This window comes from Mustela nivalis, assembly GCF_964662115.1.
Source record: "Mustela nivalis genome assembly, chromosome: 19".
Classification (NCBI taxonomy): Eukaryota; Metazoa; Chordata; class Mammalia; order Carnivora; family Mustelidae; genus Mustela; species Mustela nivalis.
Window position 1 is genome coordinate 23,434,639 of NC_139038.1, and position 17,539 is coordinate 23,452,177.

At 36.5% G+C, this 17,539-nt stretch overlaps 2 protein-coding genes across 7 annotated transcripts in view; both read right to left on the minus strand.

Moving 5' to 3' along the window:
- LOC309854548 (phospholipid-transporting ATPase ABCA3-like) overlaps positions 1–17,539 on the minus strand; it is a 294,363-nt gene that overhangs the window by 238,857 nt on the left and 37,967 nt on the right. The gene's annotated exons all lie outside the window — the stretch shown is intronic.
- The window catches only part of LOC309854547 (phospholipid-transporting ATPase ABCA3-like), a 123,338-nt gene that overhangs the window by 67,899 nt on the left and 37,900 nt on the right, over positions 1–17,539 (minus strand). The window contains exons 9-12 of the mRNA XM_082713824.1: positions 14,523–14,696; positions 13,649–13,827; positions 12,742–12,876; positions 3,548–3,677 (exon numbers count right to left, since the gene is read on the minus strand). Of these exons, the coding sequence (XP_082569950.1) occupies positions 3,548–3,677; positions 12,742–12,876; positions 13,649–13,827; positions 14,523–14,696 (618 nt within the window). The remainder of the gene's footprint in view (positions 1–3,547; positions 3,678–12,741; positions 12,877–13,648; positions 13,828–14,522; positions 14,697–17,539) is intronic.

A 17,539-nucleotide genomic window follows, 5' to 3' on the forward strand; every position in this document is an offset into this window, starting at 1 on the left:
TAAAAAAAGAGATTTTTTAAAAACTTATTTGAGAGCAGAGAGTCTGCTTCTCCCTCCCTCCCCCTCAGAGGGAGAAGTAGACTCCCTGCTGAGCAGGGAACCCAATGGGGCTTAATCCCAGGACCCTGGGTCCATGATCTTAGCCAAAGATGGATGCTTAACTGACAGCTACCCAGGCTTCCCTTGAGCGCATCTTTTCATATGCCTATTGGTCATCTAAATGTCTTTGGAAAAATATATACTTAGGTCCTCTGTTCACTTTTTAATCAGATTGTGTCCTTTTTTTGGTGTTGAGTTTTATGAGTTCTTTACACATTCTGGATATTAACCCCTTACTGGATATGTCATTTGCAAATATATTCTCCCATTCAGGTTTTCTCTCATGTTTTGCTGATTTTTTCAGTGATACACATATAGATTTCCTTTATTCTCTGCACATTAGTGGGTTTTGATAATGGTGACCATTAGGTTTGTATATAACCACTCTGCATATAGCAATTTATATTAAGTTGATGACTGTCCAGATTTGAACCCATTGCTTTTTCTTCTCCTCCCCATGTTTTAGGTATATGTTGTTATTTCTATATTATTTTATTTTGTGAGTTCCTTGACTAATTTTTTAATAGAAATATTCATTTTTATTGCTTTTGTGTTTCCTGCCTTTACACTGTCATTTTAGGTCTTTCCTTTCCACTCTTTAAAGTCCCTTTTAATATTTCTTGCAGGGTTGGTTTAGTGGTCATGAACTCCTTTGGTTTTTTTGTGTGTCTGGGAGTTTCTTTATCTCTCCTATTCTGAATGATAGCCTTGCTGGATAGAAGTATTCTTGGCTACAGATTTTTCCCAGTCAGTACTTTTAATATTCCACTCTCTTCTGGTTTGCAAAATTTCTGCTGAAAAATCTCCTGCTAGTCTTATGGGTTTCCCCTTGTAGGTTACAGTTTCCTTTTGTCTTGCTGCTTTAAATTGTTTTCTTTATTACTATATTTTGCCAGTTGAATTACAATATATCTTATTGTGGATCTGCTTTTGCTGATTTTGATGGGGGTTCTCTGTGCCTCCTGGATCTGGATATGTTTCCTTCCCCAGATAGGGATGTTTTTAGCTATTATTTCTTCAAATAATTTATCCGCCCCCTGTTCTCTATCTTCTTCTGGGACTCTTATAATATGAATGTTATTATATTGGATAGTATCAGAGTTTCCTAAATTATTCTAATTTTGCATAATTCTTTGTTCCCTCTTTTGTTCAGCTTGATTACTTTCCCCTAGTCTGCCTTCTGGGTCACTAATTCATTCTTCTGCTTTTCCCATCTTGCAGTTCATTCCATCAGGCATATATCTCATTTTGTTTATTGAGCCCTTTGTCTCTGTTATGTTGTTCCTTACTCCTGTGTTAAGGGTCTCATTTGCATCTTCCACTCTTTTTTCAATTCCAGTGAGTATCCTTATTATCATTACTTTAAACTCTCTATCAGGCATGTTACTTTTATCTGTTTTGCTTAGATCTCTGGCTGTGGCCTTGTCCTGTTTTCACATTTGGAATAAATTTTTCTGTCTCCTCACTTTGTCTGCCTATGTCTGTTTCTGTGTATTAGCAAAGTCAGCTATGTCTTCTGCTCTTGAAAGTAGTGACTTTATGAAGAAGAGGACCTGGAGTGCTCTGCGGTGCAGCATCCCCTGTTCACCAGAATTTGGCACTTCAAAAATGTGTGTTATTTATACCCTACTGTTGTGTCTGAGTCACTTTTCCTTTCAGTGAAGTCATCTGCAGTGACTCCTCAACTTTTGTAGGCACGATTGTTCTCTGTGATATTAGTAGGATCTAGACAGGCCAGCAAGGAGCCCAGAATCCTAGGATCATGATCTGAGCTGAAGGCAGATATTTAACCGACTGAGCCACCCAAGCAGCCCCAGAAAGGCCAGCTCTGAAGGGGTATACCTGCCAGGGAACTTGAGAGCGTAGTGGCAGTGTTAGCAAACTTGCTCTGGGCCACTGGTCTTATGCTAGATTCCCCAAAGTGCTGAAGTGGCTGGGGGCAGAGCCTGGGCTTGGTGCACAAGAATGGTTGAGTGTAGCACAGCAGGTATTTAGGGAACACAATGGCAGGACAGGGTGCAGTTGTGGCTTTAACAAAATTTGTCCTGAGCCTGGGACTGAAGCTAGCAGGCTTAAAGTGGGTGAGTCCTCAGGAGAACTCATGGGCATTATGTACTACTAGCAGGTTAGGTAGCAAGTGAATGTGCAGTCCTGCTGCCTGCAGATAACCTTGTGTTTATGCTGGGACCAGAGGATTGGGGGTGGAGTGAGAAAGGGGGAAATGATACCTGCCAGCTCCCTCAGTTTTGAAGAAGTCCCCAACATGCTCTGAGATCAGTATGAACAGATCCTTCTCCCATTAGCCCCTGGCACTGGAAACTGCTGTTTTATGTTGTCTCTCTATGCAGACTGTTCTCTCTTCAAGGGACATTAGCCGTCCCTGCTTGCCCATGCTGAATCAGCTGACTTTTAAAACCCCAGGCTCTAAGTTCCAATGGTTATACACATTCACAGAATTCAGCTCTTCTGGTTTTAAAAGCCATGGGGACCAGTCTTCCCCATGTGAGCTCCTTGAAGCAAAGATCAATTTCTCTGCTCTTTCTGTATACAACTCCCTCCCTCTTGCAGGCAGCCTCCATCTGCCTTTCTGACCTTCCTAATCTTTCAGATGCAGTTTCTTGTCTATATTTAGTTGTAGAGTTTGTTCTGCTAATCTTTGGAACACTTGCAATTCTATTTACTTGGATAAGGATAATATCTAGTTGTAAACATGGTATGGGGTGAGCTCAGGGTCCTCCTACTCTGCCATCTTCCCAAACTACCCCTGCATATTAATTTTGTGTTCTGCAACCTATGGAATTCATTTATTAGTTCTAATAGTTTCTTGAATGTGTAAATTAATGTTTTCAGCCATTACCTTTTTGGCTTTCTTCTCTTTTTCTCCTCTCTTACATCCCAGTTACATGTATGCTGGTGCATTTAAAAGTATCAAAAATTCCTATCAAACTGTTAACTTTCCCTCATTCTTTTTCCTTAGTTTTATTCACATTTTATAATCTCTATCAATCTATATTCAAGTTCACTGGTGTTCTCTTGTTATAATTCATGAAATTTACTGTTGAGCCCCTTTAACGAATTTTTCACTTTGGTTATTGTACTTTTCAAAATCCAGAATTCCCACCTGTTTTTTAAAATAATTTCTATCCTTTCATTGAATACTGTCCTTTCTATTTCATACTGTTTTCATACATTCCATTACTTCTTTAATCATGGTTTCCTTTAGTTCTGTGAGCATATTTATAATGGTCACTTTGTAAAATCTTCGTAAAACCTGCTATCTGCTATCTTTCATATAAAATTATTTAAAATTTAAAAAGAAGCATAACTGAACAATTTTATGTATCACTGAACTGGCTAAATTGTAAATATCAAAAGAATACACAAAAGTCTTGTAGGCTTGATCTACAGTGTCTATGTGAGGATACTATGGACAGATATATACACTTACCTGAGAGAATAGATAGGGTAGTGGATTTTCCTGCCCCATTGTGTCCTAGAAGAACAGTGATTTGCCCCACATATAAATTCAAAGACAAGTCTTTTATAGCTATCTTGGTAGTATTTTGCACCCGGAATTCCTGTTGAGGAAAACCCACAATATATTGACTTTATCACTATCACTTTGGAAGGACAAGCACTCATATCAACTATATATACAAGAAATTATACCACATAATTAATCTCATGAGGAAATTAAAAAATCCAAAATTAAGAAGGCTGAAAATGTGACTGGAAAAAATATTTGAAGGCATAACATGAGCTATAAAATTTCATAGTAAATCTATAAATATCCCCTCAGTAATATCCATTCATGCCTTGATTCAATTAACATCTTAAAGCTGATAATGCCATAATATTCTCTAGTCTATAAATTTGTCCTGGTTTGGAGAATTGCCAATAAAATACCTGGATAGAATATCTAAACCATAAATGTTTTATAGGCATCTCAAATTTCTTATGTGTGTTTAGCAGGGTTTCTTAGTGCCTAGTGGCTCAGGTGGTTAAGGATTCAATTCTTGGTTTCACCTCAGGTCATGATCTCCTGGTCATGGGATCAAGCCCTGTCCATTGGGCACAGAGTCTGCTTCAGATTCTGTCTCCCTCTCCTGTTCACACTCTCTCAAAAACAAACACAAATAAATAAAGAAAGAAAATTCTCCTTAAAAAGATGCAAAAATATGGAAGGAGCATCACTCTCACTCTAGAAAATAAGAAACTTGTTTAAATAATCTAAAAAAATCATAAATTTTCTTGAATTCATCAGAGTAGTGATGTTTCCAGGCAACCAATTAGCCTTGAATTTGAGAAAAAATAGATACCTTTAAGAAGAGATGATGTCTCCTCCTTTATCTGGAGGAGACAAAGGTAGTATGTAACTAATAAAAAGATTTTGGTTAAATTTGTAATGCAAATGAAGTAAAAATACTTTAAGAAACACAATATCTAAATCAAAAACTTGGGATTCAAGCCCATTTCATTCAGACTTTAAACATATGTTCCTTCCAGTATAACCCATTGATGGTGAAAAAAGCAAAACATCTTGTGTAACAAAAAAAGTGATTTCTCTTTTACCCCAAATGGCAATAAATGTTTTCTCCATAGATGTCCTCATTCTCTCTTTTCCTTAGACCAAAGCTACCAGTTTCATGAACTGCTTATTTGAAATCTCTAATTAAATGAATGTATAAAGTTTTACATCCAAAACGAAGCTCTTAATTTCTTAAAGTTTCACTTTAAAACCAACTAATGAAAAACCTCAAATTCTCCCCCAATATCTCCGGTATCCATAAATTGCTCCACCAACCATCCATTGCTCAAGGCACAAAACCAACTACTTTAGTTTACTCCTTTTTCTTCAATTTTACATCTAGAGAGTAAACCTTTTCAGCTCTAATCCCAGATATATTCTGAATTTCTATACTTCTATCTCCATGAGACCAGTCCACACTGCCACCACATCTTACCCAAGCTATTATAAAAGCCCCCGACTTGTCTTCTTTCTGCCACTCATAATCCTCACAGCAGTCAGAGTACTCTCACAGAAAAATTAGACCATGTTTCTTTACTTAATAAAGGCCAGTATTGGTTGATTCACATTTGGGCTCCTTCCATAGTTTGGCTATAAACATTGGGGTACATATATCCCTTCAAATTAGTAATTTTGTATTCTTATAGGTAAATATCTCATCATAAATATATCATCATTGGTGGATCATAGGGTGGTTCTATTTTTAACTTTCTGAGGAACCTTTGTATTGTTCCCCAGAGTAGCTGCACCCATTTGTATTCCTACCAACAAGAACTACCCTTTCTCTACATTCTCGCCAACACCTGTTATTTTCTGTGTTACTTTTAGCCATTCTGACTGGTGTGAGGCAATGATGTGGATGGAGCTAGACAGTGTAATGCTAAGCAAAGTGGTCAGAGAAAGACAAATAAGATATGATTTTGCTCATATGTAGAATTTAAGAAACAAATGAATATGGAATAGGGGGGAGGCAAGTAAGAAAAGCCTCACTACAGAGAACAAACACAGTCACAGGAGGGGAGGTAGGTGGGGAGGATGGGTTAAATGGGTGGTGGATATTAAGGAGGGCACTTGTGATGAGCACTGGGTGTTGTATGTTAAGTGATGAATCACTAAATTCTACATCTGAAACAAATGTTACACTGTATGTTAACTAACTGGAATTTAAATAAAAACTTGGGAGAAAAAAATAATAAAGGTCAACAATTATTTTCTCATATTAAAAAAAAAAATGGAATCCGAGCTTTATCATGGCCTTCACAGCCCCCTGCATGGTTTATGTTGTGACTATATCACCAAATTCATTTCATGTCATTCTTTCTCTTTGCTTTCTTTACTCCAACTTTAATCTCATCTGTGTTCCTCAACAAATGAAACTCCTTTCAATCTCAAAGGTTTGAATTTTCTATTTTAATTATCTCTACCTAGTTTTCCAACTATCTGGATACTTGGTATCCCATGATCAGTTGCTTCTACCAAGGCTCAACAGCATGTCAGAACTGTTTTTTGAAAAATATAACTCTGCTTCAACTGATGATGGCATGGCCTTGATCCAGAACCCTCGATGTCTGCATTGTTACACTCCCATAAAATCAACATGATATACTTTCCCAGTGTTACACCCACAGATACAAAGTTGGCTGAATTGGGATGACTAAGCAGCAGGAATGCTTCTACTACCTCCTGGACCTGTTGCAGTGTCCTTTTCTGCTGCAGACTCTACTCAAAGTTGGCAGGTATTTTTGTGTCATTTAGTATAGAGGTAAAAACAGTATTATCAGGTACAGACTATATTGGCCTCAAAACCTGAAGTAGCCAGTAGGCACTATTTTCCTCTTTTACAGTGGGAGGTATAAAATACACTAAATTATCCTATACTTTGGGAAGAATTACTAGCAGATATGAGATCACTAACTCCTAAAATTTTTACTAATGTAGTGAGTCCCTGAATCTTCATAGGCTTTATTTGTTCCCTCCTCAGAATACATGTTTGACCAAGGCCTCCAACAAACTTGCCATTTCTTGCTTATCTGATCCAATTATCTATATAGTGGGTCACAGTGATACTCTGCAAAATGTATAGCTAATCCAGCTCCCTTCAGATTATATTAGGACAGAGATCTCAAGAGCCTATAACCCTGGACAAATAGATATATACTGTTGCTGTCCATTCAAATGAATACAAAGATCTCTGCTTCCCATTTTGATGGTACAGGAAAAACAAATGTGCCAAATCAGTGGCCCTATACCACATTCTGAGGCTGTAATCTGTAATTATAATCATTGTAATGATTATAATTATAATCTGTAATTATCTGCCATAAGTGAAAATTACCACATCTGACACAAAAACTGCAAATAGTTGAACTATTTTTTTGAATCTGGGATAGATCCACTGTCATTCTGCAGGTTTGCAAGTACCAGAGGGGAGAGTTAAATAGGGTTAAGGAGAATTGCTACTCATGCCACTTTCATCTCTGCCACCTTCCCAAGAATGTGATATTGCCTTTGATTTACCATCTTGGCCAGTGGGGGTAGGCAGTTTCAAAGGGTTCCACCTGGCTTTTCTAATGCTCTTTCCTAGAGGCCAATGAATCAAGATAAGGATTTACACCAACCATCAGGTATGTCATTGCTTTTTTTTTTTCTTTTCATTTTTTAAAATTTTGTTAGCCACCATCAGTACATAATTAGTTTTTGATAAAGTGTTCCATGATTCATCCTTTGTGTATAGTACCCAGTCCTCCATGCAAAACGTGCCCTCCTTAATATCCATCACTGGGCTAACCCATCTTCCCACTCCTTTTTCCCTATGAAACCCTCAGTTTGTTTCCCAGAGTCCACAGTCTCTCATGGCTCCTCTTCCTCTCTGATTCCCCCCTTCATTTTCCCCTTCCTTCTCCTAATGTCCTCTGTGCTGTTCCTTATGTTCCACGTGTAAGTGAAACCACATAATTGGCTTTCTCTGCTTGACTTGTTTCACTTAGCATAATCCCCTCCAGTTCCATCCATGTTGATGCAAAAGTTGGGTATTCATCCTTTCTGATGGCTGAGTAATACCCCATTATATATATGGACCACATCTTCTTTATCTATTTGTCTGTTGAAGGGCATCTCAGCTCTTTCCATAGTTTGGTTACTGTGGACACTGCTGCTATGAACATTGGGGTCCATATGGCCCTTCTTTTTACTATGTCTGTATCTTTGAGGTAAATACCTAGTAGTGCAATTGCTGGGTCATTGGGTAGCTCTATTCTTAACATATTGCAGAACCTCCACACTGTTTTCCAGAGTGGCTGTACCAACTTGCATTCCCACCAACAGTGTAAGAGGGTTCCCCTTTCTCCACATCCTTACCAACATTTGTTGTTTCCTGTTAATTTTTGTCATTCTCATCGGTGTAAGGTGATGCATCATTGTGGTTTTGATTTGTATTTCCCTGATGTCTCTTAGCCATTTGTATGTCTTCTTTGCAGAAGTGTCTGTTCAGGTCTTCTGTCCATTTTTTGACTTGATTATTTGTTTTTTGAGTGTTGAGTTTGAGAAGTTCTTTAGAGATATTGGATATCAGCCTTTTATTTGTAGTGTCATTTGCAAATATCTTCTCCCATTCTGTGGGTTGCCTCTTTGTTTTGTTGACAGTTGCCTTTGGTGTTTAGAAGTTTTTTTTATCTTGATGAAGTCCCAAAAGTTCATTTTTGCTTTTGGTTCCCTTGTCTTTGGAGACGTGTCTTCAAAGAAGTTGCTGTGGCCAAGGTTGAAGAGTTTACTGCCTATGTTCTCTTCTAGGATTTTGATGGATTCCTGTCTCACATTGAGGTCTTTCATCCATTTTGAGTTTATCTTTGTGTATGGTGGAAGAGAATGGTCCAATTTCATTCTTCTATATGTAGCTGCCCATTTTTTCCAGGACCATTTGTTGAAAAGACTGTCTTTTATCCAATGAATATTTTTTTCCTGATTAGCTGCTGTAGAGTTGAAGTTCCATTTCTGGAGTCTCTATTTTGTTCCATTGGTCTATGTGTCCATCTTTGTGCCAATACCGTGCTGTCTTGGTGATCACAGCTTCGCAATACAGCTTGAAATCAGGCAACGTGATGCCCCCCAGCTTTGTTTTTCTTTTTCACTATCATTCCCCTGGCAGTTCAGGGTATTTTCTGTTCTGCACAAATTTTAGAAATTTTTGTTCCAGCTCTTTAAAAAGTGCCAATGGTATTTTCATCAGGATGGCATTGAAAGTATAGATTGCTCTGGGCAGCATAGACTTTTTTTTTTTAATTCTTCCAAACCATGAGCATGGAATATTTTTCCATCTTTTTGTGTCTTTCTCAATTTCTTTCATAAGTGTTCTGTAGTTTCTAGAGCACAGATCCTTTACTTCTTTAGTTAGGTTTATTCCTAGGTATCTTATGGTTTTTGAATGGAATTCAAAACCATTCTTATGAATGAATTCCATTCAAAAACCATAAGATACCTAGGAATAAACCTAACTAAAGAAGTGAATGGAATTGATGCCTAAATTTGTAATTATACATTTGGCAACTACAGAAATGTCCACTAGATGGTACTGTAGTCCCAATGTATCTACCGTAAGTCATCAACAGCCAAGATTACATTTATTACCTAGCTGCACATAGACTTGCTCTAACAGTAGGATAGTGATGGTACTTTGGATCCCCAAGTATGGTTACCCAAGTAAATTACTAGAAGTCCCTTTGTCCGACTTGGGTAATCCTCATGTACATTTGGTATTGTTGCAGAACACTTCTACCTAGCCAATCCAGGCCTTCCTTTGTTCAATGAAGTGTGAGCTCTGCAAATTGGAAACTGTGGAGGAGACCATAAATTTATATATCAGGTGCTATCTTAGCTCCTGATGATACAACTTTTATTTCTCCTGGTAGTACAGGTTGGGCAATATCCTCATTAACTATCCTGCTGTGTTGCCTCAAGAGAACTGTGCTCTGTTAACCCTCATTTGTGGACCAGGTGTCCCAGACTGCCACTCCATACTTGACACTTTATTTGAAAAATTGTTCCTGCCTGTGTGACCACCTATCCTCTATTATGTTGGACTCACATTACCTCCACTTCTACTAGCGAGTCCATGTCTGTTAAGGTATCTCCTACTGCCAGACTTTAATCAGTGATGCTGGTATTCCTCTCACTAGTATATTCCTTATTGCTCTGACTGGGCACACCTGCAAAAGCATGGTCATGTAGTAGATTAAGTGGGTGAAACTGGGTCAGGGTCTTTCTAAGGTTGCAGTCAAGTGGTAACCTGGGCTAAAGTCATCTGAAGACTTGACCGAGACCAGGGTATCCACTTCTAGGCCTACTCAAGTTCATACTGATCGTCTGGGGAAGATTCAGTTCTTGTCTATATGACCAGCTTGAATGACATGGTGCTATCTTCAGAGCAAGCAATTCACAACTAAGGCAAAGGCCACAATGACTTCTATGACCCAGTTTTGGAAGTCCTATACTTCACTTGCAGAGTATTATACAGGTTACAAGATCAGCCTAGTCACTGCAGAAGGGGCCTGCACAGAAATGTGAATATCATTGAGAATCCCTGGGGGCCATCATGAAAGCTTCCAGTAACCACAGTCCATCCTCTGCCTCCAATGACTCATTTTGTTCTCACATTAAAACACCTTCACCAGCTCTCAGTGCTACAAATGTCTCAACCATTTATAGCATCAGCTCAAAGTCCAGGGTCCTGCCATCTAAATCAGGTCCAGGTGTTGATGAGCCTCCTGTGGTCTAGTTTCTAGAGATTACCTCTTAGAGCACCATTACTCTATAGTGGAAGACACGTGATCAAAAGGGACTTGAAATCTACCATCTTCCACTCTCCCCGCAAACCCAACACAAACTAGTGGGATATTCGTAACTTAACCACTACACATACATACTCTCAGTAAAGTAAGTGGAAGGTAAGAAGAATAAAGCAGTCAAATGAAATTCTGAAATCTACTATTTGTAACTGTCGGCAGTTCTTTGATTAGGACCCAAGACTAAAGGATAATTCTCCAAGGTACTTGACTCCACTTTCTATTCTTGACTCTGACTTCTCAATCATCCTTCCTTCACCATGAAAAGCATACCATGGTTTTAGCTATTTTTTCTAGCCTGCTTTCTATTTGTAGGAGTTTGGCAGTTCGAAGGCCTCTATTCATTTTTTACTATATTGGTTCTTTTAAAGAAGCTAGGGGTATTTCTTATAGCACAATTTTATTTAAATTTTGCTCATGCAAGCCACAAAACCCACTCTCACAAATATATGTGAGATAATCCTTTACCTTTGGCTTCTGTTGAGGTTCCTGCAAATAATGCCCTAAGTCACTATTGTCCCTAATGTTTGATTAAACGACACTCTGAGGCACAACCTTAGCTATTTATCCATCTGAAACAAAGGTTTTACTCAACATTTTTATTTCTTTGGTTATAGTTTTTGGCTATGGTTGACACACAACATTACATTAGTTTCAGGGCTACAACTTAGTGATTTTACAAGTTTATACATTATGCTGTGTTCACCACAATTATAGCTACCATCTGTTCCATTACATCAGTATTATGAAATCATTGACTATATTCCTTATGCTCTGCTTTTTATTCCCCTGACTTACTCATGACACAACTGGAGGCCAATATCTTTCTTCCCTCTTCATCTATTTTCCCCAAACTCCCATCTCCCTGCTTTCTAGAATCATCAATTTGTTCTCCTTATTTACAGTTCTGGTTCTGCTTTTTGTTTATTCACTTTTTGGCCTCCACTTATGACTGACATATTGTGAAATATGAGTGAAATATGAGACATATTTGTCTTTCTCAATCTGACTTATTTCATATAGCATAATATAGTCTAGGTCCACCCATATTGTGTTAAATGGCACAATCTCATGCTTTCTGATGACTGTGTAATATTACATTGTGTATATACACATTTTCCTTATCCATTCATCTACTGATGGGCACTTGGGTTGCTTCCATGTTTTGGCCACAGTAAATAATGCTGCAATAAACACTGAGGTACACATATCCTAGTGTGTACATTTTCCCTGGGTAAATGCCCAAGAGTAGAATTATTGGATCATATGGTAATTCTACTTTTAGTTTTTTGTTTTGTTTTGTTTCGGTTTTTTAACTTTTAGTTTTTTGAGGAACTTCCATCCTGTTTTCCACAGTGGCTGGACCAATTTACATTCCCACCAACAGTACATGAGGGTTCCTTTTCTCCACATCCTTGCCATCACTGTTGTTTCTTGTGTTTTTATTTTAGCCATTATTACCAGGGTGAGGTAAAAACGCCTTGTGGTTTTGATTTGCATTTCCCTAATGAGTGATGCTGAGCATCTTTATGTGTCTGTTGGTTATCTGCTTTGGAAAAATGTCTATTCAGGTCCTCTGCCCATTTTTAAATCAGATTGTTTCTTTTTTTTTGGTGTTGGCTTGTATGGGTTTTTACATATTTTGGAATATTAACCCCTTAACAGATTATATCATTTGCAAATATCTTCTCCCATTCTATAGGCTGTTTTATTTTGTTGATGGTTATACACTCATCTTCAAAATCAGCTGTATGGGCAGGGAGGCTCTGGGTTTCCCAAGGCTGTGGGGTTAGGAGCTCAAACAAAACAGGTAGACCTGTGAGAGGCAATACTAGCCAATGTTTAGGTTACTTAAATACTGCATGCCTACAGTTGGTAAATAAATACAGTTGATAAATTAAGAGATTCAAAAATCCCCCCTTGATGAATTCCTTGACAGAGGGAGATTACATAACAGATAAATGCAAAACATTTGTGAACAGAAATTAATGTTCACACAAATTATTCATCTCCGATAGACTCTACTTTTTAGAATGAGAGCACTTGTGGAAAACACCATATAGTTTATAGAAAACCTGAATCTATTCTGGAGGAAGGAGAAAGATATGACTTTTTATTACATACTGAAAAAATTTTATTTTGATCTTTCTTAAAAGAAAGCCATGACTTTCTATTAGCATGTGATCTTTTTCCTGGTATTTCTAGTAATAATCATTTACAATGAACTATAAACCAAATTTCAGTTCCATCAGGAAGAAAAAATTTTTGAAACAATACCTTGCACAAATGTTTGATTTGGATACCTGCCACCAAATCAGTAGGCTCTGCTTCAAAATACTTGCTTTCATTTGTTTCATAAAATTGCCTTGTTTCCTTTTTCTCCTCAGGTGTTTCTCCAAACCAGTGAGAGCGCTGAAAAAGGGGGAATAAAAGTGAAATTACTGCAAACGTTTTCGAAAAGTGATGCAACAGAAAATACTTTAGCTTGTTACCTTTTGTACTGAGATGGACTGATGAAAATTTCTTGGGGTTAAATTTTGGAGCTAAATGGCTTAATCTGAATCCCCAAGGCATAAGAGCAGACTGCTCTATTAAAATCACAACTGTCCAAGAGGGACAAATGTAAATTGCTCTAAAATGAGGTCATAACAAAAAAAATTATATCACTCCTTGTCATATCTTCTCTTACCAATACATAAGCCAATACAAGAAGGGAAAAGACTGAGAATGGAAGGCAAAATATACACGATTCCCATGCATGGGTCAGACTCTAAGATATCTGTACTAAACAAGGATATAAAACAGGTGGTAAGTGTCCAGACAGGGGGCATAACTAAACCTCTGCTTTTACTACCCAAAGACCCATACTATATTAATTTCTTTATGCCCAAGTTTAATCGTTTATGAGCTACTTGTCTGGACCTGTGAAGGAGTACTCAGAATTTTTAAAGTTTGGAGTTATGCGCCATGATCCACACATTATTTATAGTTATATATACTGGGTGCTTTAAAGTGTATTAGGAAAAGGCCAATGAGTGGCCAGAGTCATTAAAATTATTCTTGCACCAGAACTAGTGGATCAATTATAGACAGTGCAAAATTAGCTCATGGTGGTTTTTATAGAAATTACAATACTTGTTCATAAGGAGTGACCTCTGTCAGCAACAGAAGCATTAGAACTCACCAGCAAGAAAAAGTTCCATGGCTTAGGCACACCATACTCCCCTGGAAAGACAGCTTCTATATACCAGGCCACAAGGCCATATAAGAAAGCATCAAATAAAAACATTCCCAGTACATGGGTAAAGTCAAAGTTCTCCATTTTGGGTGATGAGAAGATGTTACTCCATTTAATTCCAATTTCTAAGAGATAACAGTTGACATTTAATTAAGGTGCCAACTGACACTAAAAGAGTTATTCAACTGCATCATAATTAAAGAGTGAAGGAAAAAGGTGTTAATATTCTACAGAGATTCCTATTATAGTCAAGTTACTTTCTTATACCATTAGAATTTAGGGCATCTAAGCAAGTAATCACGTAAGATACTTCCTAGTGTGCCAGAAAACAATCAGATTAATGAAACAAAAATAAAATATACTAAGGAATATAAACATTAAGAAAAATAAGCAAACCTATGGGTTAAGACACAGACTCTTTCCTCTCCACCCCTCCTCATGCTGAATGTTCACTGGGAAAGATAATTTTAGAAAACCATAATCATTGAAAATCAGGGATAAATGCTATCTACAAGAGAGAAGACTAGAAGAATTTTTATGTAGATATTGCCCTGATGAAAAAAGGAAGACTAAAAGTTACTGAAAGCAAACCTGTTTTGCTTCCTGTCCTAGCATTAAACAGCAGCCAGGAGCTCCAAATGAGTAGGGAAAGATACAAATAGACTTGAGCAAATTTATGGAGAGAATGTGGAAGCACTCGTGTGCTACCGGCGGTGGTATGAAATAATATTATTTTTTGAAGGACAGTTTAACACATATTAATTTTAAAATTGTGAATATCTTATGAGAATATCATCAAATTTAGAAGGTAAATACTCACTTTCCATTTCTGCCTTGACTAGGAATTTAGTTCCCAGTGCCATTGCAATATTTGAGCTGAGACAGGAAGCCAGCTTCTGGGTGAATGTCATTTGTGCAAAGTTTGTAGAGACTGTCGCAAATGGAAAGTAAGTGGCAAAATATATGAAACCTCCAACAGAAACAGCAAAATGTGCTGGAAATAAGAAGGAAATTATAAGGTCAATTAAAGCTACATGCAGAAACCTAAACTACAAAATCTTTGTCTTACTGGAAGAGTGTAATAAAACAAGCACAGTGAGAATAGAAATTTCTTTTGTTCACCATTTGCTCACCATTATAAAATGTGTGGCACTTAGGAGGTGCTTGAAAGTATTTTCTGAATGAATAAAAGCCTGAAATTAAACATTTCAGTAACAATTTTTTCTGGAATTTATCATTATATAATATAGTAACTATGAATATTATAGTTCTTAATGGAAAATTTATATATTTAGTATTCAGCATAAAAATTATAAATGTAAATACTATTATTGACATAATCATAAAATATCTAGATTGTATTTCCAGATACTATGAGATTCAGTCTATGTCATGATACTGAGGGAAAAGAAGGATACTTGAATAAACAGAAATACAAAATCGGGTCTCAAAAAAGCAGATATGGTTTAGTATATGAAGAGTTCCAAAAATGTGACTCTGATAAAACACTAAAAAGAAAATTCCTGTTAATAAACCAATTAACATTATCAGGAGTTAAAATTCAGCATCTAAGTAAAAATGCTATGTTATAAAGTACAATGTATTATTCCACTATTAGGAATGATTCTTCCTTTCCCTCTCTACCTCATTCTACATACCATATTCACAAACTAAAACACTTTATATACTCATCAATGTGTATTCTTTTTTAAAATTAAAATCATAAACAGAATGAGAGGGGACAAATAAGAGCTAACAAATATATCAGACACACCTGATAAAATGGCATCAAAATATATAATGCAAAAAGTAACAATTAATATACAAATGTACAATCATAGTAGAGATTTTAACCATCTTTATCAGAATTAACAAACTTGACCTAATGAAAATACATGTCAACTATCCCAAACAACCTTAAAATATACATCTTTTTCAAACATACTGATTTTAAAAAACTGGAATTGACTAGGTTATAACATAAATCTTAACAAATTTCAAAAGAATTACATTAAATTGGCAGTCAATAACCAGAAGATATCCAAAAATATCCATTATGTTGAGCAATTTAAGACATCCATCTTTGAATAATTCTCAATTAATGAAAATTATAAGGACAATTACAAAACATTTTAACAACAGGGAAAAGCTTATTTACCAAAATTTGTGTCATGTAGTCAAACCAGTACTAAGAGGGAAACAACTAGCCTTAAATTCATTTATTAAAAGACATAAGACAAACATTCACTATCACAACATTTAAAAAATGGCAATAAATACAAAATTTATGGAATGGTAAGAGGATCAGCAAAGCCAAAAGGGGATTCTCTGTAGAGACTAATACTGCAACCAAACCTGTTGTGAAACTGATGAAGGAAAAAAAAAGGCACAAATTACTAGTATAAGAAGTAAAAAAAGCATATATCATGACAGACATTAGTAAAGACATTAAGAACATAAAAAAACCATATTAAATTAGTGATACTGCACCAATAAATTTCAAAACTAAAAATATAAGTTAAAGAAAATACAACTTACCAAAACTGAAAGAACTAGAAAACCTGAATGTCCTAAGGCCAAAAAAGAAATTGAATCAATAATTAAAACCTTTCCCAATGCTTTTTCAGCAACTTCTAGCAGACAAAGAAGAAATAATCAAACCACTGCACTGAAATTCCAAGAGAGACAGAGATACAGAAATAGAGGACAACCTTCCCAAATACTTTTATAAAACTACCATAACTTGATAACAAAATCAACAATGACAGTATAAAAAGGAAATTATAGAGCAATTTGACCTGAACATATAGGTAAAAACCTTAAACCAAAAATACGAAGGAAAACATATCAGGGCGAATTTAAATTTATTCCAAGGGTATGAGATTGGTATACTTAAAGATCAGCTTATATAATGTACATTTTTAAGAAGAAAAGATAATTTTAGCATTTCAATAAATACAAATAAAAATTCTAAATAAAACTCTACATCCTTAGTGCAGATAAAATTCTTAGAACAGTAAATAAACAAAACCTTTTTAACCTGATAAATTATATACCTATATAATTTAAAATTTTCCAGTCAACTTTATACTCTAAGAAGTTGTTGTTGGACCTCAATTTTAAAGTGGTTATGTAGGGGGATTTTCCCCACACCATCAATCAAGCGTCCAGGACATTAGTTGGGTGTCATAACGTTCAACTCAATTTTGACACTATTTTTTCCAAGACAGCACCAGATTCCACAGTTTAAGGATTTAGCCCAACCTGGCTATTTCCCTTACCCAAACTTCAGTCACAAGCCCAGGTTATTAACTTTGCTTCTGCTGACTAAAGATCAGAGTTTCCAAGGACCTCATCCTTGCGCTCAATTAATCTGCTAAAGAGGAGGAAAAGTTAAGATGGTGGCGGTGTAGAGGGACCCTAAGTTTTTCTCATCCCTCAGATACAGCTAGATATTCACCAAATCATTCTGAACACCTAAGAATTCAATGGGAGATCTGAGAAAACACATGCTGCAAGTCTACAAGTAGAAAAGCAACCACCATTTGGAAGGTAGAGGGTTCTGAGACTTGAACCCAGTGTGATATAAATGCAGAGGAGAGGAAGCCTGTTTAAGGAGGCTAGCCCAAAGTATTATAACCAGCAGAGCACAGAATTGGAACTTGCAATAGTCCACTACAGTGGTGTACATCCTTGGAATGAAGCTAAACCACTTTCTTGCACTTTACACAAAATAAATTCAAATAGATAAAAGACCTAAATGTGAGACAGGAATCCATCACAGTCCTAGAGAAGAACACAGGCTGAAACCTCTTCAACCTTGGCCACAGCAACTTC